This window comes from Trametes versicolor (assembly GCF_000271585.1).
Source record: "Trametes versicolor FP-101664 SS1 unplaced genomic scaffold TRAVEscaffold_2, whole genome shotgun sequence".
Lineage (NCBI taxonomy): Eukaryota > Fungi > Basidiomycota > Agaricomycetes > Polyporales > Polyporaceae > Trametes > Trametes versicolor.
The window spans coordinates 149,473-171,260 of NW_007360322.1; the positions used below are offsets into that span (position 1 = coordinate 149,473).

Here is a 21,788-nt window from a genome sequence, read left to right on the forward strand (position 1 = left end):
CTAGTGCGAGTGCTTCGCGAGCCCAGTCATACTCTGAGCGTCTCCGAACCTGCTCTGGTCGCCGACGAGCGTTCACCCCGCGGATCCAGTAATCCAAGCACGCCCAGGAATCCAGGTATATCGCTTCCAATCGGGAGTGTGAGTGACTATACTCCGTGGGTCGAGTTGGCGGGGGCAGAAACAGAGCAACATCAAGCCCGAGAGCGACGATAATCAGCTATGTGTGATCGCGAAGAGCAGGCACGTTGCGCAGAGCAGGGCAAGCAGATGCGTACACTGGATGATAGTGACCGCGACGGAGGGCGTCAGAGTAGGGGAGAGAAAGAGAGGAAGGGGCGGATATGACGGCGATGGCAAGCAAGTGTACTTTCGAAATCAGCGCATATACTCTGTCCCGGGTAGGTTGCAGGTGCTGCCATGTTCGGAGTGAGCGAACAAGGATTATACGGATAGAGAACAAGACCGAGCGAAGATCGAGGCAGAGGTGATCATGAAGCCACAGAGCAAAGAATATCGCCGAAGAGCTCGAGCCACTTCGTAGAGAGGTTGTTGATATTTCTGTTTCCCGGAGTTTGCATGCTTTCCTGCGCACTAGGGGACCGGAGAGGGTATTCGTGAGCGCGTGCATGGATTGATCGAGTGCGTCGCGGCGGTCAGATTCGCACGGTGCGGAGACTTGCCATACGCTAGAACTAGAAACGAGCGGATCGCCATATTTCTCCAGGCGTTGCAGCGGAGTGGGAGACGGCGTGCGCGAGTGGGGGGCGCGGCGGGACTCGCAAGGCTGGCGGACTGATGACGACGTCCGAGAGAACCCTGCGGTCAGAGTGACGACGGCTGCACACGTGTCGTCTGCACAGCACTCGAGCGCGAGTACGGTCAACGCGCGAGCGCGTGCGGGGCGAAATGCGCGAGCTAGAGACCGTCGCGAGCAGACGGAGGAGAGAAGAGGCGAGTGACGGAGTGTGACGGGACGCGTCATTGGCGCCTAGCGTGGGCCGTCTCCGATCTTCTCGGCCTCTGCTCTCTCTTCACTAGCAAGACGACGACTCGCACGTTGCTCTCGCCCTGTACCGTCTACCCTCACCTCGGCTCGCTCCAATAGTCTGATACTGGCTAACCGTCACCCAAGCGCACTCGACTCCGCCCTTACCTAGCCCGCACTAGGCTCTCTGCACGCCCTTGCGCCCGCTCTCTTGGACTCCACCACTTTGCGCCGTACACAGGACCAAATATTATCGTCCGATGCTACGTAAGAAGAGTGTATGCGCTCGTACTCATTGGACTTTCAACGTTCCACTCTGACTAGCTCCCGTTTACGATCTCGAAAACGCGTTCACCTGCGTCTCTTCTAAACCCGCGCCTCTCGCGGCACTCGTCCAACGAAGATATCGAGAAGGTAAGCTGCAATTTTATGGCAACTACGGACTACAGTGGGCTAGGAGCCTATGAATCGCCCCATTCAGCGTCCGTCCAGCGTAGATGAAGCGGACGAAACGAGCGTGTTACGGGGTAGTTCGACTGGTCCCTGCTATGCGCTCCCACGTCCTATCTGCACCTTCCACGACCCAATAGGCTACAGCCGCTCCGGGCATGCGACAGCTCTCGCCCATACCTAACCCGCAATTGAGGTAGTCGATATTCATCTCCTCGTCTACGTCACCGCCGCCACGACCGTCGCTCCTAAACTGCGCCTGTCGCGCCAAAAACCGAGGTCAGCCACCGCCCACATTCAGCCGTATAGCGCACTTACTTCTCGACGTATGTACGCATAGTCGCCCGTATTGACAATCTTTGCGTCAACTCGCATACGGAAAGCCCGCCTCCCCGACACCAAGTTTTCTCCTGCCTACGTAACGCTCCACGGCCGCCGCGGTGTACACCCCCTCCACCCGGGTATCGACAGACCCTGTTTGCGCAAACCCCGTCAACACCCCGCTCAACCTGCGTGCACAGCAGAGAAGCACTCACCCAAGTGCATAGCGCCGTCTGGCCCACGCATGACGGAGTCCCAGAACGCTCCTCGCCCTTCGCAGTGTGCGCCTCTGACAGCGCGGGACGTCCCGGACCACCACCGTCACCATAGCTAGACACCACCGCTGGAAGCCTGGGCCCGTAAGCTGGCGGCATATGTGTGCGAAGGCGCGGCGGGTTCCCAGGGATAGAGGCTGCGGCTGGGTGACCGGTAGGGGCGTAGTAAAAGTTGAGAGGTTTATCTGTCCGACGGGCGGGATGTGTGGGGGTCCGTGTGGGCCGAGGGTCATCGAGCGGCATGTCCGCGATGAGTCGAGTTTGTCGATGGGTTGGTTCGTGAGTGGCGCGGGAGTCGGTGGAAGGTGAGTGAGTAGAGAGAAGATGGAGAGCCACCTCGCGTGCTGACGGGCCTTCTTATACTGCAGAGACGGCGCCGCATTGTCTCCGGTACCTCTCGCGGGCCTCTTTGTGCGCTACCAGCTCTTTTGCGTCGCCCTACCGGCCGATCGCCCGGCGCCGGCGCACACTCGCCGACGGTTATTCAACCCCACAAAGCCCTAAAAACTGTGGCCGCTCGCTCCATACTATGCCATACACGCGGATCATGGACAGTAGCCGTCATTGTCGACCGTGCCTGTAGAGATCCCTGCGCGCAGCGCCCTACCCATCTTTGGTCTTCGCGCGGTGTACCGCCCAGGTCCACACGCGGTCGTCCCCACTCTTCCCGCAGCGCCATATCGATTTGTACGTCGTATTCTTTCCCCCCGTCAACTGCCCCGTCTCACATATCTTGCACAGCTAAGACACGAAACCGCGGCCCGTCGACACCATGTACGGCCCTGAAATCGCCTGCATAGACCCGGCCATCGCGTACCCCACACAGATCGAAGCAGAGTGCCGCAGCCTGACAGCACGCACAGGCCCGGCCGCTTTGTGGACGCGAATTTGGCCCGTTCGTCAGGCTACGGTCGCGCCGTCACAGGGGCGCGCCACTCGGCACTATTGTCTCCAACCTGAACGCCCGGCCGTCGAGACGTTGGCTGGCCCCTACGTGGGCTTTGGTCGATACAGGCTCACTGGCGTACGTCGGAGCTCTGTCAACGCTCCGGCAGATGAGAGTCAATACGACCGCGCCGTCTAGTAGTAAGCACTCTTTTCTGGGTATCGAACCGTGGCCACTAACAGCTAACCACAGTCTTCTTTAGGTCCCCGCAAAATGCTATGTATGCCGCGTCCACCCCGCTCGCCCCTTGACACGACAAAGCACCGGCCACAGCACACGCACCCTACACCCTCCTGGTCAAAGGGGCCTCCATTCCGCCCGTCTCCGCCGACGCGTCAGCCCCCCCATAGCCCAAGCGTCGCCCCCGCAACCGTATAAATACCCTACCGCTGCCCGCAGAGACAGCCTCACCCGCTCCCCTCCCACTGTATCCCCTCACCACTCGCCCATCCCCACTCCGACTCCAAGCTCCCCAACCTCTCAGACCGACATGGGGACTCGACCGCCCCGACATCGCCGCCCACGACACGCCCGTCGGACAGATAAACCTCTCAACCAACTCTACCCCAGTCTACCAGCCAAGAAAGTACGTACCGCTGCCGTACCACAAACTTGCCGCGCCACTCACAGCCGCTCCAGGCTCCTGCCAGGAACGTCTTAGGCCGGATCTAGCCCGGCCAGCGGCCGCGCCGGTTGAGCACGTACGTCCTCCCTCATCTCTCCTCCGTCTCCGCACGTCTGACTGACGGCTGACGGGAATCGTGTGTGGTACAGCGCTGCGCGACATCGCGTATCGATTGGCGGATCTTCTACAGCGCGGATCGGTACGTCGCCTAAAACCGCGCGTCCCACTCGTCCCCGCTGACAACCTCGTGCAGAGCTGAGGTTCACGCCCACCTCAGGACAGTCGTACGGTCACCTCAGGACAGTCGTGTACGCCCCCTCCCTCCCACCCCCGCCCACTCCCCTCGCTAACACCCGTACCCTCCCACAGACCCAATCACGCAACAACGCGAGGGCCACGCAACCCCAGCGCACGCCCCACCCCAAGACACTCGCCTACACGCTCTGCTCCTCCCACAGACCCGGCGCACCAACCTGCACACAGCGACGCAACAATCTGGACACAGCGCCGGCGCAACCCGCGCACGCGTCCTGCACTCCGTCACACCGACCCGAGCGATGTCCAAAAGACGCGCGGTGCCCAGCATCATACGCGCAGCGCCGCGGCCGCTACGCACACGGGTGCGTCTCCTTCCCCGCGCTTCTGCGGACGATGTAACTGAAGAAGGCTCGGTGTAGTCGACCTCATCCACACGGAATGCCGCCGCCGGACATGCTGAGGGACGGAATGACGTAGGTTTGAAGTCTGTGATGCGGCCCGCTGCGGGACGGCATGACATCGGTGCCCGCGCGGTGGGCTCATCTGTGGGTACGTCTTCCTCGCCTCCGCCTCCGCATGGTCTGTTCCGTGTCCTGATCCGCGCCGTCCCCCGTTTAGAACTGGGTCGTAGTCAAGCCGGGCATTGACGCGCTGCACGACTCCGCTGAAGCAGAGGTAGACGACGCCGACACCGCGATACACCCCAGAGTGCCGACCGCCGTAAAATTGCGGATCCGTAGTACGCCCATAAATGATTTTAATTGATGATTTCTCTCTGCGTTGTGTTTGCGTTGCGACGTCGTGTTAAGTCCTGAGCCGATTGTCGGTGAGTAGAACATTGCCTGGGTGATAACGATCCGGTCTTCCCATGGGAGAGTCCGGGCGCCTACCCGAACTTCGTTCCTACCACGACGTTAATTGGGCCAATACGCCCACGGGCGAGTTTCCTGCCTGTTACCTGCACGTATGCGGACAGCGTAACTGACGAAAGGTAGTCGACCTCATCTATGCGCGGCAGCAGCCCGCGGATATACTGAGAGACGGAATGACATAGGTTCCTATGCGTGCCTCTACCGGCGAGCGGGGGTGAAGAAAAGACGCACTCAGACTGGGAGAGAATGGCCGGTTTGTTCCTCGTATTGATCAGAACCCTCCATCGTTTGGAACGGAAATAGTGGGTAAGCCCAGCAGTGATGTGGAGTACGACTCCGCTGCAACGGCGATGCCGAGACCGAAATACGCTCAACGTGTTGGGGTGCTGCCAACTGCAGGCCATAACATCGCGGATTTGTAGCACGACTACGAGTGTTTTAATCTATGATTTCTCTCCATGCTATGCTTGCGTTGCAACGTCGTGTTTGGTCTTGAGGTCATGGGGGTTAGTAAAACGTTGTCTAAAACGGGTAAGGACGATCCGGACAAACCTCACTCACTCACTCACTCGGTCTTCTGTATGGGGGAGCGTTGTGTCGGCGCCTACTCAACCTTCGTTCCTACCACGACGTCAACTTCGGGACACAACCCCAAACACTTGAACATTGCTATTCCTAACTATCTCAAACATAATAATTTCTAAATTCGACGTAACACGCCTCCTCCATATGCGCTCTGTAATCATTTTGAAGACCACGTCAGTGGCGCTAACACTTCTCTACAGTCTTTAAGTACTAGCATGATGCTCGTCCTCGTTCAGCGCGCCGTCCCAGGCACGGTCTCTGTTCTTCGACACATGTGGTACCCATCCTCCTTCCAAAGCATAGTAATCGCGCGTCGAAACAAGTCGACACGTCCCAGCGCTCCTCAGCTGCGCCGTACCGAACAGTCAGATGCGTCGACAACACCACTTTCCACCCCACCAAACTCCGTGGAATCCGGTCGTCGCCGTCATCGAAATCGCACACCGAGCCCTGGACCTCCCAAAATTTCCACGCTCGATCACACCCGTCTCACCTCGCGTGATTTTCTCATCATCAGCAATCAAACGATTGCTCCGCCTCTAATGTACCATTCCTCGGACTTTGAAGGGCGGCCAGACGAGGAGCCGCAGCTGTTCCGCGCATCACTACACCCCGCGGGCATGGACAACCTCTGAGTATTCCCCCCGAACATGCGCGGATTTCTTTACTATCACCTCGCGCCCAATGTGCCAGCCCTTTCCGGACAGGTGCGCCTCCGCATCACAGGTTCCAGCGACCCCGCGCTGGCCTCCTCTGGGGAGGACCTCCTCCGTACCGACCATCTCCCATGGAGGATCCCAGTTACCTCTTTGGTACACCGCAAACGCTACAAAGCGCTGTTCCGCCGCATGCTCGACGACGGGCTCCTGTCCGAGCATGTCTTGCGCGCCATCTCGAGCCTACCGCCCGGCACAACCCAGGTCAACGCCCGCTCCTCGCGCATATCCCACGCGCTCGGCCAGCCATTCCTCCTGCGATTTGGTGTGACCACCCAGCCCTTCAACTTCATCGGCGCAGACACCGTCTTGCGGGCAAACTCCATGCATGTGACCATGATCTCGAATGGCCACAGGAGTTTGTGCGCACCCACGATCAGAGGTGCGACCCCTGCGCATTATGTTCAGAGCACTGCTTCTGACTGCCTCGACGTCTTCCTAGGGTCCGCGCTCTGCCGCTTCGAGAAGTCGGCGCGCCCCGAGCACACGGGGCGCCGTATCGTGGTCTATCGTGTTGTGCGCATCGTAGAGCCGATGGAGCGCACCGCGTTGTGCAACATCGCGGATAGTCTCATGCCGCGCGAGGGAGAGCTGCTAAGTGCAGTTCTTGCGGCGAAGTCGGAGCGGGATAGAGAGTGGTCATTCGACGTGGACCGCTGCCTTTCCTTGGGTCCGGACACATCCCGCTACCAGTTTGCAGCGGGCCTCGCTCTCCTGTACGACAACGAGGCGCGCGCGCGGGGGCTGTGGGCTGGTGATACGTGTACACGTTTCTGCGAATGTATGGCAGGCTCCTCTACCAACGGTAGTACTCGTGGGCTTGGCTCGAATGGGTCGGAAGGCCCAAAAGGCTCGTTGACATATTGTGGATATTTTCCGAGATATCGTGTTTGGTGTAGGCAAGTGTGAGTGGTTGCAGTGGCGAGGAGACTCGGAACGTTGCTAGTGCCCAGAAAGCGCGAGCAGTGCGCGAGCGTCCGGCTCGGGCGCTTACTCTACCTGGTTTCGAACCACGTACACGCTTCGAGCCTCGGAGCGAGGACACCATCCCAGCTCTCAGCCCGCACTCAACTACTGCGATTTTAAGCTGAAATACTGAGTGCTACTGAGCTTCAAGGTGAAATGTCATTTCAATTATCCCGTATGCGCATTTCTTACTAAGTATAATATCAGCCACCCGACCGCTCACTGCCAGCGATGATCGTCCGACTCGTTCAGCACCCCGTTTCGTGTGCAGTTTCCGCTCTCCGACACACAGCTCGTGCTTCCGCGTTGAAGAATGTTGTAATCAGGCGTCGTACAGAGTCGACGCGCTCCGACACCCCACCAACGCCGTCGCCTCCCGCCGCGGCCTTACCAGACTCCACCGGTCCCCGCCGGCGCAAATCGATGCTAAATCGCTCGCCAGCCTCTCAACCTCCAACGATGTCTACGCTAAATCACACCCGGCTCACCTCGGACAACTTTCTCGTTCTCAGCGGTCTAATGGCTGCTAGAGCGCGAGCATACCGCCCCTTGGTTCCTGGACCAGGCAGCGAGCATTGGCGGTTCGTCACATTCCTACTTCCCACCGGCATGCATAACTTCTTTTTTCCTTCTCACTCCCGTGGATACCTCTACTATCACATCGCGCCAAATGCCCCGGCACTTTCCGGACAGGTGCGCTTCCGCGTTACAGGGATCAACGATCCCGCACTGTTCTCCTCTGGCGAGGACCTCCTCCGCGCCGACTACCTTCCATGGAGGATCCCGGTCATCTTTCTACCATTCAGGAACCTCTACACGGCGATGTTGCAGCGCCTGGTCGAGGACGGCCTCGTGTCAGAACACCTCTCACGAATCGCGTCCAGCCTATCCCCCGAGGCCAGGAGGATCAACATCGGCTCCACACGCATCGTCCACGCCTTTGGCCAGCCGTTCCTCCTCACCTTTGGCCTGTCCACCCAGCCCTTCTACTTCATAGGTGCAGACACCGTCCTGCATGTATTCTTCCCGCCCGTGGCAATAGCTCGTGATCTGAGGAGTACAGAAAGAAGACCCACCATCACAGGTGCGAGCGACACGTATTGTGTCCGAAGTTCTGTTTCTGATTGCCACAACATCTTCCTAGGGTCTGCGCTCTGCTGCTTCGAGAAGTCGACGCGCCCCGAGCACGCTGGGCGCCGCGTGGTCGTCTGCCGCGTCATACGCATCGTGAAGCCTATGAGGCTTACCGGGTTCCGCGCGGTCCCACAAAGTTCCATTCCGCGGGAAGGCGAGCTGTTACGCACGAATTCTCTCGGCGACTTGGAAGGCCCGGAGTGGGCATTCGACGTAGGCCACCGTAGCACTCAGCTCGCAGCGGGCCTCAGCCTCCTGTACGACAACGAGCTGCGCGCGGGAGGGCCTGTGGGCTGGTAACACGTATCTGTGCTGCTGTGAGTGTATGTGTTCTTCTCTTCATGGTGGTTGACTAGAAAAGCTAATCCGCATGGGCCAGGTTGCCCAGCGATCGGAGCGGCTCGTTCTGCAGCTGGCAGAGTCATACGTGCAAACCGTCGTTCTAGGTGACTGCTATTGTAATTGTTATAGCGGGTCATGCTGATAATCCGTACCTCAGCGATCACCAAGACTCTTGTGCCGCGCTACATCGCACACATCATGAGTGCCCTACGCCCCCACCACTCGTTATTGTCCTTCGCTCTGGCGGCGGTGCCCAAACTTGAACATGGCCACTGCGCAATCCGATTCATGTTCCAACTGCATGCACGCCGCTCGGCCACGCCTCGTACGCATATATCAGACAACGCCGCGGTTACGCAGCGGCCACACGCCTCAGTAACACGCGCGCGTCCACGGGTCAAAGCGTCCCCGCTGTCGAGTAGTATAAGTACCCCGTGCGGAGGATGTGGTCAACATCAACACCAACAGCCTGCCCCCCAGCACACTCTACTCGCACAACCGCCAGCATCCCCAATGGGCACCCCACCACCCCCGCGCCAACCGCTCTCTCGCACCGCGAGTCGTATGACAGACAAACCTCTCAACTCAAATCTTACCTTAAATCTTACCCCGCCCCACCCGCGCCCGCGTGACGGCACCCATTGACAAAGCCTTCATCCGGGTAAGCCGTCCTTGATTTTCGCAACATCTGCCAGCGTCGTTAACCGTGAACGTTTTCCAGGCCGCGTCGGCGGGACAGCCATCCCCGGCTTCAGCGCCTTATGGTCGTACAAAGGCTTGGCCATGCGTGATGCACCTCAAGGCTAGGCGTAGTGCACCTCAAGGCTACGCGTGGCGCACCTCAAGGCTACCGTGGTGCAACCTCAAGGCTACCGCACACCTCGAGGCTCAGCTATGCTAGCTTAATAGACCGCCATAACAATGCGATTTTATTTAATCATTAATTAGCAAACACGGAGTGCAGACGCTTCGTACGGCCCGTTTGTGCAGATCGGGTTCACTCCTTCTCTAGCTCAGGAATATTATCCAGTACACTTATGTCGTCGGTTACCGACGTCCTGTACGATAGAAACAGTGCCCCTCAACCACAGCATTCCATATTTTTCAGACACACGGAGCGGCGTCTGAGCTGTTCTTGGTATGTTCAGGCGCCGAGCTCAGGCGATCGGAGAGTTGACTTCGAGGAGCAAGTGAGGAGGCGCCCACGGCTGGAAGAGCGTTCAGACACCTGTGCGGACCCTCCGTCTTGACCACGACCACTCAACTGACGAAGTCTCGCTCATACCTCGATCGCTTCATCGTTTAACTCTAGTTCTGCAGCACACTTTCTATATCGCTATGTCGACGCCTGCGAAACTCCCGCCCAAAGCCGTCCACCCACTCCCGCTGAGCTCGACCTTGCACGACCTCGCCCTGCTCCGAGCCTCCGATCTCGACTTTGCAACGCTCCTCCCTCCGTCTACCTCGTCGAGAACGGAAAAAGACGACCCTGCAGTGGAGCAGAGCGTGCAGCGCTCGCTGGAGTTCTCGCGCGAGGCCCGCGCGGCACTGAAGCTGCTGCACACAGATGCTGTAGACAAGCAGGGCGCGCGGGTGGACGATGTGCGAGAGAAGCTAGAGGACGTTGTGCAGGGCTTAGAGGGGCGGGATTGACCATGCGTTCGTGATCCATGTCCTCGTACGGATACCCTGGTAAGTCGGGTTGTAGAAGCTGGCCGTAAGAGGTGTTCACGACGGTTTGTCCTCCCAGTATACCCTCGCATGAGCGATGCGTTGTACACCAGCCTGTACCCAGTATATTGAGTGCCGGCACTGTCTCCGGAGCCCTTCTACAACATCACGCAACTAGCGGCATATCTCAGTCCTCCGCACGCTATGCCGCCAATTCTCAACGCCGAAGCAACACCGGGTGTCGCTGTCCTCGATCTAGACTTCTTGCTTAGTTTCGCCAGCATGCGCAGCTGGCCTCCTTACTTCATTTCGGCACTATTCGAGCAAAGTATGCACCCCTTGCTCGTGACGTCACCGAGCCCAATGCAGTCTCCCGGGAGGTATCCACAAGTCGGGCGCACATAGATCTGGCGAGCTATAGCTAGCTAACCCTCACACAACCACCATGTTAAACTCCCGCATCTTATACGCGCTCTCCACCGTTCGCCCTTCCGCGCGAAGCCCGCTGCGAGCATACGCTACTGATCCAAATGGACAATCAAACGGTATGTCTCAGTACGCCATCTCTCAGTACACGACCATACGCTTATACGCACGTAGAGAACCGCGTTGTAGGGGGCTTGAAGGCCACCCTCTCCAACCCCGAACACTTCCCAGGCGGCCAAAGAGCACGCCTCGGAGCGCCTAGAGGAGTCCACTCATCATAAGAACCACGTTCTGGGAGGATACAAAGCCGCTCTAAACAGTGCGACCTCTTCTGCATATGCTTCGTTTAACCAGAATGTTAACCAAAGCAACAGGCTCGCGGACGAGCGAGGACGCGAAGAAGCACGCTCGCGAGATCCTCGAGGCGGCAGGTGTCCAATTCGACGCAGCTGAAGGCGCCGCCGCGGCGGAGCACGAGAAACGCGTCATCGCTGGATACAAGGCGGCTTTGCACAGTGAGTGCGATCATCCAGTGTTCATGACGGCTGTCCGTGACGTCTATGTGTGATCTAGACCCGCGCGTGTCCGAGGAGGCGAAACAGCACGCGAAGGAGTACTTGAAGGAGCATAACGTACGATGATGACGGCGACGTACTGTAGAACAAGGCCACCGGCCCTCGACGATCTGTATCATCAGCACAAGCTCCCTCTAGCCAGCCATTTCGCATTTCGAATCGCTCTGGAACATGAGTAGCGCATTGGAACCTGAACGTTGAACTTCACCTCCAGTCGGTCTCCGTTCTACCCGCGTCTTCGCCACTGAAGTCGATTGAATAGCCCCTATGACGCGCACGCATCATGATCTAGGCGTTGTGGGGCCATAACGTACGCCTGGAGAAGGCATCCCCGCCCGTTGTCGAAGGTCACCGCGCGAATCACGAAAAAGTGGTGCTTCGCGTCACCCCGACTACATTTTCCACACCCCCTACGACGTCGCCAAGGCTGAGACACCTCGCCTGAATAAACGGTGATGCAAGCCCCATTAATTGAGGAGCGTCCTTTGTGGCGTTTGGTGGTTTGTGGGCGCAGCGGAGGTGGGGCGGGCTGGAGGTTGGGGTCATCTCGCCTCCGCGCCTGACGTCACAACGCCTGCCTCGGAGTATAAAGGCGACCGCAATCCTGCATCCTTCTCCCAACCGACTTCCAACGTCTACACACACCTCTCACAACAACACACCACACTTCACCCAACCACCCCTACCCCCACACTCTATCAACATGTCCGGACACGACGGTCAGTGAACTCCCTCGACACGCCCACGTGACGCAGCCACTGACACGTCCCGCCCCCACAGAGAAGCGCGTCGCCGCTGGTCTCAAGGCCGCGATCCACAACCCCAACGTCTCCGAGGAGGCTAAGGAGCGCGCACAGGAGCGCCTCGAGACCATGGGTACCTCTGTCGAGACGACCTCGCGCGCCCCCGGCGGCAGCTACCCCGTCGGCAGCACCGACGAGGCCGGCCACGAGACTAACCGCGTCTTGGGCGGGTACAAGGCCACGCTGCACAGTGAGTCTCCTCTTCCCTTCTTCTTGAGACGGCGATGGCTGACAAGAGCGCAGACCCGAGGGCGAGTGACGAGGCCAAGGAGCACGCACGCGAGATCCTTAGTGCGGATGGTTACCAGTTCGAGCGCCCCGAGGGCGTGACGGAGGATGAGCACCAGATGCGCGTCAACGCGGGCTACAAGGCCGCGCTTAACAGTACGTTTAATTCGGTTGTTGTGGGATGTTCTTCAGATACTGACGAGGCTGTCGCTAGACCCACGCGTGTCGGACGAGGCCAAGCTGCACGCTGAGGAGTACCTCCAGCAGCACGGCGGCTTCTGAGCGCGTGCTACGTGTCGTTCCCATCTCATCTTGGACCGCGGACTCTTGTATCATAATGTAGGATCATCTAGTGAGAGTCGTCAACAGCAGTAGCTTTTACGCAGTGTACCAGTATCGATCGACGTCGATTTGCTTACAATTGTCGAGTGCACGAGCTCCAGACGAATGGACGATGATGGAGACCAGCACGATCTCAGCGTTGAAGGACGCTCTATCTCCCACTGAACGACGTACGCGTGCTCCGTCGCCTTGCATCGGGCTCGCGCGGCGACGACGTCTGCAGTAGGTAGAGAGGTAGCACGCGATCATGTGCGCGTGCTGTGAACGTAGCTTAACCTTGAAGCTACGTCGGCGAAGTCTCAAACACCTCGCCTTCGTGTGTGGAGGTCGCGCGATGGCTACTCGTCCTCTTCCTGACATGTGTAAATTAGGACTGAGCCTTTCCAACCAAAAAAGTGAGTAAATGATCCCATACACGCGAAGCGATACCGATGCACGTCACCAGCCCACAGGCCCTCCCCCACGCGCCTCGTTGTCGTACAGGAGATCGAGACCGGCCGCGAGCGGCCTGCGGAGCGCGTCTGGTCCCAACGAAAGGTGGCGGTCTACGTCGAACGCCCACTCCCCGTCGCCCAAGTCCGAGCCGGCGCCCATTATCGGGGGTCTTAACAACTCTCCTTCGCGCGGCATGAGATTCTCCGGGACGTTGCAGAACTCCGTGCGCTCCAAACGGCCTACAATGCGGACGACGCGGCAGACCACCACACGGCGCCCTGCGTGCTCGGGGCGCACCGACTTCTCAAAGCGGCACAGCGCGGACCCTAGAAAGACATCACGGTGGTCAGCAGCGACGCTCCTTCAACAATGCATATGGCGCGCACCTCTGACCGTAGGGGCACATATGGGGCGAGTCGCAGTGTCCTTCTTGCTGGCCACGGACACGAAGTCTTCCCGCAGGACGGTGTCGATGCCTATAAAGTAGAAGGACTGGCGGGTCTGGCCAAAGACGAGCAGGAACGGCTGGCCGAGCGCGTGGACTATGCGCGAGAAGCATGCGTTGAGCTGGGCGGTGCCAGGCGGCAGGCTCGAGATGGCGCGCACGACATGCTCGGACAGGAGCCCGTCGTCGCGGAGGCGGCGGAACAGCCCTGCGTAGTTTTTTCGAGTTGCTAATGAGATGAGCGGGAGCCTCCATGGGAAATGATCGGTACCGAGGAGGTCCTCGCCGGAGGAGAACAGCGCGGGATCGTTGGTCGGTGTGATGCGGAATCGCACCTGCCCGGAGAGGGCGGGGGCGTTGGGCGCGAGATGGTAGTAGAGATATCCATGGGTGTGCATGGGGAATCGTTTGTTGGGCATTCTGGCAGACGCTGGTAGGTATATGCGGTGCCCGTCAGCGACCGAGCGGCGGTATGCTTGTGCCTGCACAGCCGCTTTATCGCTGAGGATGAGGAAATTGTGCGAGGTGAGACGGGTGGGATCGAGTGTCGAAACTTTTGGAGGTCCATAGATTGGCGTGTGGTTTGGACGGTAGCGGCGGCCATTATTCTCCGCGGAGTTTGCTGGGGTGGATAGTGAGGATGTTGACGGCGACGCAGCTAACTGTTCGGTGCGACGCGGCTCGGGAGCACCGGAGCGCGTCGACTTTGTTCGATACCTGACCACTGCGCCTTTCGATGCGATAGCATGAATCGCGTTCCGCAGAGATGATCTGACCGCACAAGAGGCGGAGTACTGAACGCCGAGAACGGCCATTGACTAGGATTCCGGTGACTAACGCAGTCATCATGAGAAACAGCGGAAGCACTTACAGGAAGATGAGACGACACGTTACGAAGCTTCACAATCTCGTAGATACAGCCACGAGCTTCAGCGTAGGCAATTGTGTCCTTGCTCGAGTCGACGTGGTTTGAATCAAGGTCCAATAAGCGCCGGAACTACGCCCGTGATTCCATTTCGGGTAACGTTAACCTACTTACTTGGTAACCGCCACCAACGGCCGACTCACTCAAGACGAAACACAGCATCATGATGCTACTGTAAACACCGCAAGTATACACGGATAAATCCGAACAGTCGCTCTACGGGTTCAAAGTCCAGATCTGCCATCGAAAGTCAACGACTTTCCGTCGACGAATGTCGGTGTCCGAGTCGGCATCGCTCAGTGCATTCTTGCACAACCACAAACGCGCTGAATCCCTATGTCAAAAGACACCGAATCCTGACTGGCCTGTCCAACAAAGAGCAGGGCCAGCTTGCATCGGTGCGAGACCCAGAGCCCTGACAGGACCCCCGATAATCCCTACTGAGGCCTTTTCCCGGCGGACCCCTTTTGGGTCCGTTTGGTCCGGACAGCTTGGCGACCCTCCATGGACCATTTTGGTCCGGATTGTGCTCAAGGCCTCCCGAACGGCCCTCCGGTGGTCCGGACAGCGTACAAAGCCTCGAAAAATCCCCGAAAATGGTAATAAATTTCCAAAAAATTCCCAGGGGCCCGTTTTTGCTCTGATACGCGGAACGCGCCCGGGGGCATTTGTTTTCAGCAAGTCGTCGTTTAAAAGCGGTCACTTACATCACTTTGTATGCTAAGCGCTGATAAGCGCTAAGCTTCCGCCGCCATCTGTCCGGACCACGACCGCATAAGGCCTCCTCCGGGGCCCCCCAGTGGTCCGGACACTGTATATAGCCTGTCCGGCCCCGGAGGCCCTTTTTGGTCCGGATTGTACAAGGCATACCCCCGCTGGGACCCCCATTTTGGTCCGGACAGGTGAAAAGGCCTCAGTAGGGATTATCGGGGGTCCTGCCCTGACAAAAATGTGAGCTTTTGTTCCGCTCAGGAGTGGCACACTGGCTGGTGCTATTGACGTATGACATCACCTTCATTCTCTCGTGCAATGCATTCAGTATGGGCACAATAGCCTGACAATACGCGCGTCGGATCCTGTTCCCGCATGGGGGTCACAGATATATATAAGCAGCCCTGAAGCCCTTCCACCAACATCATCCAGCTTTCCTCCATCACCCCCGCTGTTGTTCGTGACGCCTCACACATCAGCCTTGACGAGCGCATGCCCACCCCACCGCATACCTCTCGTATGGCGGACAAACCTCTCACTTCGATGCTCATACTCTTGAACCCCGTCCCAACTATGGGCGGAAGCATGCCACACATCCCGGAACTACACACCACGCGTAAGGCCCCCTCGCCGTCCGACCACACATCCGCGTGCTCACGCTGACACTCAACCCCGCAGCATCGCTCCGCTACGTACGCGATCACTCGACACGCTGCCTTTGCTAGCGGGAAGCGGTTATGTGCGCCAACATCCTCGACGAGTTACGCGCCGCGCTACCGTCTCTGTCTACCCTTGCACGCATGCGCCACTCCACCGCCACTTACGCCAGCGTGTGCTTATGGGACGCGGGGGTACTTTTCGACGCAATCGGTCGACACCCTCGTAAGGCTCCAAGTCGTTCTGGCTAGGGTATGCGGCCAGAGACTCGCCCCCAGCTCAATGTGAGTGCTTACCTGTTTCTGTTCCTGCTGTGTCTCGTCTAGAGAGCTGACCGGGTCGGGTCTTCCAGGACGATGTACCGCTCGAAGAGGAGAAAGCTTGTATCGAGAGCGGAAGGAGCGTCCATAAGGGCGGGCGTACTTGGGTGCAGCGGCATGACGTGTTCGCACACGGAATGACATAACCCAGATATAACCTGTAACTCTGTTACGCTGGAATGTAAAAGTCGTTCAGTGCAATGAGACAGAACGAACATACAAAGGCTGCGCACGCAGATGAGGGTGCGGAGAAGAAGCGGAGATATCGGCGTCTAATAAGGTTGAAGGTTAACGTTAGCCGTTTTGACTGACCCCGCGATCGCGATTACGTTCTGTGCAAACACCCACACCCCCAAGTCCACAACCTCCGTCCTCTTCCTCTCCACCACCATCCTCCATCCCATTTCCGCTCTCCATCGTCCTCGACGCTGTGCGCACGGCGCACTCCTCGTGTTGGAACACCAGTAAGCAGTGACGCAGCGGCCCGGCGCCCTCTTCTGATGGTGGCGCGGATAAGTAGTAGTATGCGGCGGCGGCGCGACCTCGCTCAAGCACCCGCCTCGTGTCTGCGTCCGTCTGTGGCCTCTCAACGACGCGCACGCCCGCTCGTTGCGGCGTTCGATGTTCGCTCTCATTGGCCTCCTTGCGGGAGGCCCGTGGGGAATGGCGTGCTGGCCAATGGTGGGCCATCATTTGGCTCGGGTAGCGACGGGTGATTGGACGCGACGCCCCAGGCCTCTGTGGTCTTGATCCTATGAAAGATAAGTAATGTATCGGCGACCACTCGGGAGGTGTATGTGTTCCTTTTTCGGAGTACGAAGCTCGGTGAAGAGGCCGTTGTGCCCATGGCGCTAGGCCCAAACCAGACAGCACGGTACGTGTCCTTTCAATTGTCCCCCAAAAGCCACGATGCTTCCGTGGAGGATGTGGTCCAGTTGCGCGGGACGATCGCATCGCGGTGAAGCGTAGCGACGGTATTCCAATGCTCTGATGTTCTGCGCTGGGTTCGAGCGGGCTCGCTGACTTTCATACCGTTCTGTTAGTACTCTCCCGCTCCGAAGGCTAAACGCGCACTCTGTACACAAGTGGGGTGCGCGACGTTCTCCGCCGTGTAGGCCGGGGCAGGAACACAGGAACAGGAACAGCCCATTATGTCGCCGACGCAAGCTGCGTATCAGTCGGACGTGAACGGCCTCTGGGGCGGCGCAGACCAAACGCGGCGAGGGAGGAAGAAGGCCCGGCGTCCAAGGAAGCATTCCATCTGCGATCGATCTACCGCGCCTGCCTTCTGGATGGATGAGATCGGGCTCCCGCGATCGCCCTCTCCCATCCTCCAGAATATATTCCCTCTAACACGAGCCGCCGCCGCTCCTCCCTTTCCTGTCCCCCTCCTCCCTCTCCCATCCCCTCCTACACGCCCACGAACGCCCGTATACCCGCCGGATTGCCCCGCAAGACGCTCCGCATACAGCCACCTGTACACACAACCCATCTGTAACTAGCCGAAATGGTGAGTGCGCGCGATAGTATTACGCGCGGCAATACATACGAGGTTGACAAAGTTCCTCCCACCTGGCCAGCGCACCCCGGACTTCATGCAAATCGAGTTCCTCATCGTGGGCGGTGCCATCACCGGTCTCTCCGCTGCTATCGCGCTCAGCAGAGTCGGCCACAAGGTGACCGTGCTCGACACCTTGCCCTCGTTCAGCGAAGTGAGTACGCGATCCAGGGAGGTACGTGTGTTTACTGATTAGTTGCAGACGCCTATGGGTGCAGGATGTCGTATACCGCCAAATGCGACCAAGCTCTTCTACCGCTGGGGGATGGAGGAGCGTCTGCGGGCATCCTCGGTCAAGTCAAGAGGCGTCGTCTTCGCCCGATGCAGTTAGTGTTTCCTCTCGTGCCATATACGGTCTAGGTACTCATGCATGTGCATCAACAGATGACTCCGGTTCGGTCGTCGGCCAGCATGAATGGGAGGAGGAGATGCTCGAAGAGACAGGCGGAGACTTTCTCCTCATACACGTACGTATCCACTATCCTCAGTCCACCACGTCCACCAACGATCGCGACTCCTGCCTGCCTCAACCCCACCCACTCGCGGACAGTACACCGACCTCCGACGAATTCTCGCAGAGTCTGCGGTAGAGCACGGCGCAACGCTACGCTCTGGCTGCTACGTCGTCGACGTCCACGCGGACCCGCAGAGACCAACCGTGACGCTCGAATCGGGCGAGGTGCTCACCGCGGACGTAGTTGTCGGTGCGGACGGATCGCACGTGGGCCCACATTGCACGCGGCGCACGATCCTCAAAGCGATCGACCAGGAGGACGTCGAGAAGCACAGCGGCATGGAGCTCTTCAAGTGCGTCTAGATTCGCGTGCTGTCCCCGATCCTTGATGTGAATGCTAACATCGCGGCGCGTGTTCAGCGCGATCATTCCCGGGACGGCTCTGGACAAGCTAGAGGATCCGGAGTTCGTGAAGCAGCTACGAAAGCCGGTAAGCACCAGTCGGACACTTCTCATACGCACGCGATCACTAAAACATTTCATAGGGCACGGTATTCACATGGTTCGGGCCCGGGCACGGCGCCCTCGGTTTCCCCATCGTAGGTTGCCAATTAAGGTTCTGAGGCATCTTGATGTTCATTCGAACTCTAGAAGGAACCGAAGACCGGCAATCTGCTCTTCACCATCTACATCTACGCGCCGAGCGACGACACGAATTTCCAGGTGCGGATGATTGACAAAGAGCGGATGCTCAAGAAGCTCGAGGGGCGCGATCCACGGTGCGTCGCACGTAGCCCATAGTCGCGCGCCCAATACTGACGTGGTATCACAGACTCGTCGCGCTAGCGCAACACGTTAGCGATGTCAGCTTGGTACCGATGGTAGAAAGACCATACCTCGAGGAATGGGTCCATCCAGAAGGGCGCGTCATCGCACTCGGCGAGTCCGCACACCCCATCCCCGTAAGTCCAACCCGCCCCGCTTCATTTAGACTTCCCTCACCCACGCACCCGCGCACAGGTCGGCTCGCTATACTCTGTCGGCATGAGCGCCGGGGACGGCGCCGTCATCGGCCGCCTCTTTGCACACCTGCACCGGCCTGACCAGATCAGCAGCTTCCTGAACGCAGTCCCCGAGATCCGCGCGCCGCGCGTCGAGCGCGTCATCCGCGCCGCGACAGGCAACATCTTCGCAGTCTCCCTGCCCCCCGGGGTCGCGGAGGCGCGCGACCGCGACCTGCGCGAGCACGCAGAGCGCGGGATCCAGGAGATCACTGGGACGGGCCGGATGGGGCGACAGACGAGCGAGGAGATGATGAGCGCGATCGAGAACATCTTCGCGTACGACCCGGAGGACTCCGCGGACGACTGGTGGGTGCAGTGGGGGCTCATGCAGGAGCGCGCGTCGCGGACGGTCGTGTCGGACGCGGTGCTGTCGGTGCATGTCGCGGAGGACTGCACGCGCAAGCGGGAGTAACGGGGCGAGGTCGTGTGCTTCGTTTTCTGGATGCCCCCCTCGGTGCGCTCTTCCTTCGTTCCTCTCTTTCTCGAAGGGCGCTGCTTGTATCCTTCTTCTCTTGGGACCATTCTGCGTAGACTGTTGTGCTTACACCTTCATGCCCTTCCACGACCGCCGCTTGTACTTTAGATTTGTGTTCCGCACGCACACCCGCATCGTCTCCCTCCATGCATCCACCGCCTCTCTCACTGCATCACTACAACCACATCACCCAAAACACCACCCGCATATTTATACACCGTGTCGTTGTCACTCATATGTAGGTTACAGTACGCCGCCGCCGTTGTTGTTGCCATCCCCCCATCACACGCCCTTACGATTCTTTCGACCCGGAATCGAGGCTCGGACCGTGTACCGTGGACCTTTGTGTTCCACTTGTGCCCTGGACGTGTGCGCCGTTATGGATACCCAGCCCCGGATACCCACCCTAGGTTCGACACAAACCCCGAACACTAAAACATCGTGTACGGGCCCATCTACCCCACTCACCCCTGGTCCTGGTCCATCTCCACGAAGCACGATGACGCCGCCGAAGACTGAGACCGCCACAAGTGCTGGTCGTCATAGATCTCTCGAACTCTTCTCTCTCGTTTCTGATAGCGCGCGGCCCCGCCCCATTACGGTGTCTCCCCGCCGCCCGGGACTAGCAACCCCCGGACGCCTCCCCACGCCCCCGGCGTCGCGCCCACCAACGAGGCGGACTGGCGGGCCTAGGCGCCGCCGCCACAGACGTGGCCCAAGGCGGCCGTGGTACCTCGCCGTCGATGCAGCAGCACGCGGACCGAGCGGACGTAGATTCTCGTCGATCGGCGCGCATCTGGGGTACAGATCCCCAGCCGATGTGGCGGTAGAACCTGAAGGCACGAGGCAGGCGTCGCGGCGGGACGGGATGGGTAGGACGGGCGTCGGTGCCGCGGCCCAGGCGGTCGGCGCGTGTAAACTGGCCGCCGGGCCCGAGAGGCGCTTGGTAGCCTCGAGGCGGGCGATGAGTACAGGATGCATCGCGGGAGGCGGCGGGAAGTTGGGATAGATCGAGCGAGCGATGCCTGTCGGTACAAGTGCTAGTGGTACCCGCGGGATCGCAGATGCATTACTGAGAATAGTAGTCTAGGTCGAGAAAAAATTCTGCGGTGTACAGTGAGTGCTGTGACCATTGACCCACCGTACAAACATTTGGGGGCTGTTCAAGCAAGAGTTTTCTCGTCGACCCGAAATACCTCGTGCAGTATACCCACTCACTCACGCCCCTCAAACACGCATGCAACACGAGAAAGGGTACATCAATTTATTAGTTTCGTACTATTTGTGATCGCGAATTTATGGGCGATCGGGTTAGGTCCAGGTGGAGGTACCGCCGGTTAGCCCACCGTCGTGCAGCCTCCAAGCGGGTGACTGGGCCATCTACATAACTTGGCGAGTGGGCTTGACTTGTCATGCATAGCGGATGGTCTCCAGTGCTCGTATCGCGGCGATAAAGGAGGTGCCCGTACACCGTCCCATCCTCGTGTGTGCGTTGGGGGCGAGACCCTCTTTTGGACATCGCTCGGGCGAGTAAGGGAGGCCGCGAGAGCCGCATGCTCCTCTACCGGTTTCAGATATTCGAGGCGTTCCGCCGCCTGGTCATCGCAAGGTTGACATCAAGGAGGAATGTCAGCATTTTTTAAGACAGCGGCAGGGCTCAAGAAAACTTACAGTTCCGTCGCAAGCCGATCTCTAAAAGAAAATGCATCCCGCTACTAAAAAAAAAAAGTGACGCACAGGCGATGAGTATGGCGCGCTGGACAGGCCAGAGAGAAGTGGGCAGACTCACGGTGCTACTTCCCGCACGTCTCCGCGGTGGCGAATAAAGTCCAGGAAGTCCGAAACCATGAGGTGATGTGCTTCGGGTGCAGAGCCTCAGGTTGATGGGGTGGAGGGCCCGACGACGACTTGCTGAACGAAACGCCTACAAAGCTAGGTCGCGTGCGAATGAGTGTGAGCAAGCCGGAGCGGTGTGCAGGGAAGGACAAAGAGTTGTGCGACTTACCTCACAGCGGCGGCACTAGTTCTGCGCCGGGCGTGATTGTCCAGCGGGGTCCTTGTAGACCCACATTTCTAGCGGCTGCAAAACCCAGCAGGCACACGTAAGCACGACGCACTGCGACGGCTTGTAAGCGGATCGGACGAAAGCATTACTCACTTCCGCCAGCAGTAAGTTTCGGTAAAGTTGGTTGAGAGGTTTGTCTGCCATACGAGAGGGTTGAGG

General features: G+C 58.9%; 7 protein-coding genes across 7 annotated transcripts; 6 read left to right on the forward strand and 1 right to left on the reverse strand.

Moving 5' to 3' along the window:
- Positions 1-2,004: 2,004 nt before the first annotated feature.
- On the forward strand, positions 2,005-3,391 carry TRAVEDRAFT_26197 (uncharacterized protein). Its single transcript, XM_008035317.1, has 4 exons — positions 2,005-2,336; positions 2,400-2,718; positions 2,773-3,117; positions 3,180-3,391. The coding sequence occupies exon 3, from the start codon at positions 2,804-2,806 to the stop codon at positions 3,113-3,115; it is 312 nt and encodes a 103-aa protein (XP_008033508.1). The 5' UTR covers positions 2,005-2,336; positions 2,400-2,718; positions 2,773-2,803; the 3' UTR covers positions 3,116-3,117; positions 3,180-3,391.
- A 2,576-nt stretch (positions 3,392-5,967) lies between these two features.
- Positions 5,968-8,433, forward strand: TRAVEDRAFT_68880 (uncharacterized protein; the record flags this gene model as incomplete). The annotated part of the gene is made up of 3 exons (XM_008035843.1): positions 5,968-6,787; positions 7,442-8,083; positions 8,144-8,433. 3 exons carry the CDS (start codon positions 5,968-5,970, stop codon positions 8,431-8,433), a joined length of 1,752 nt encoding a protein of 583 aa, XP_008034034.1.
- Positions 8,434-9,813: 1,380 nt separating this feature from the next.
- On the forward strand, positions 9,814-10,305 carry TRAVEDRAFT_68881 (uncharacterized protein; the record flags this gene model as incomplete). Its single annotated transcript, XM_008035844.1, has 2 exons — positions 9,814-10,167; positions 10,226-10,305. One exon carries the CDS (start codon positions 9,814-9,816, stop codon positions 10,126-10,128), a length of 315 nt encoding a protein of 104 aa, XP_008034035.1. The 3' UTR covers positions 10,129-10,167; positions 10,226-10,305.
- Positions 10,306-10,927: 622 nt separating this feature from the next.
- On the forward strand, positions 10,928-11,213 carry TRAVEDRAFT_42806 (uncharacterized protein; the record flags this gene model as incomplete). Its single annotated transcript, XM_008035508.1, has 2 exons — positions 10,928-11,087; positions 11,146-11,213. The coding sequence occupies 2 exons, from the start codon at positions 10,928-10,930 to the stop codon at positions 11,211-11,213; spliced, it is 228 nt and encodes a 75-aa protein (XP_008033699.1).
- A 637-nt stretch (positions 11,214-11,850) lies between these two features.
- Positions 11,851-12,460, forward strand: TRAVEDRAFT_33922 (uncharacterized protein; the record flags this gene model as incomplete). The annotated part of the gene is made up of 4 exons (XM_008035432.1): positions 11,851-11,866; positions 11,928-12,140; positions 12,194-12,334; positions 12,393-12,460. 4 exons carry the CDS (start codon positions 11,851-11,853, stop codon positions 12,458-12,460), a joined length of 438 nt encoding a protein of 145 aa, XP_008033623.1.
- A 498-nt stretch (positions 12,461-12,958) lies between these two features.
- On the reverse strand, positions 12,959-13,819 carry TRAVEDRAFT_42808 (uncharacterized protein; the record flags this gene model as incomplete). Its single annotated transcript, XM_008035509.1, has 2 exons — positions 12,959-13,281; positions 13,342-13,819. 2 exons carry the CDS (start codon positions 13,817-13,819, stop codon positions 12,959-12,961), a joined length of 801 nt encoding a protein of 266 aa, XP_008033700.1.
- Positions 13,820-17,520: 3,701 nt separating this feature from the next.
- Positions 17,521-19,501, forward strand: TRAVEDRAFT_17139 (FAD/NAD-P-binding domain-containing protein; the record flags this gene model as incomplete). Its single annotated transcript, XM_008035242.1, has 10 exons — positions 17,521-17,523; positions 17,576-17,725; positions 17,768-17,897; positions 17,956-18,038; positions 18,122-18,378; positions 18,446-18,515; positions 18,571-18,624; positions 18,677-18,804; positions 18,858-18,987; positions 19,046-19,501. The coding sequence occupies 10 exons, from the start codon at positions 17,521-17,523 to the stop codon at positions 19,499-19,501; spliced, it is 1,461 nt and encodes a 486-aa protein (XP_008033433.1).
- Between the last annotated feature and the right edge of the window lie 2,287 nt (positions 19,502-21,788).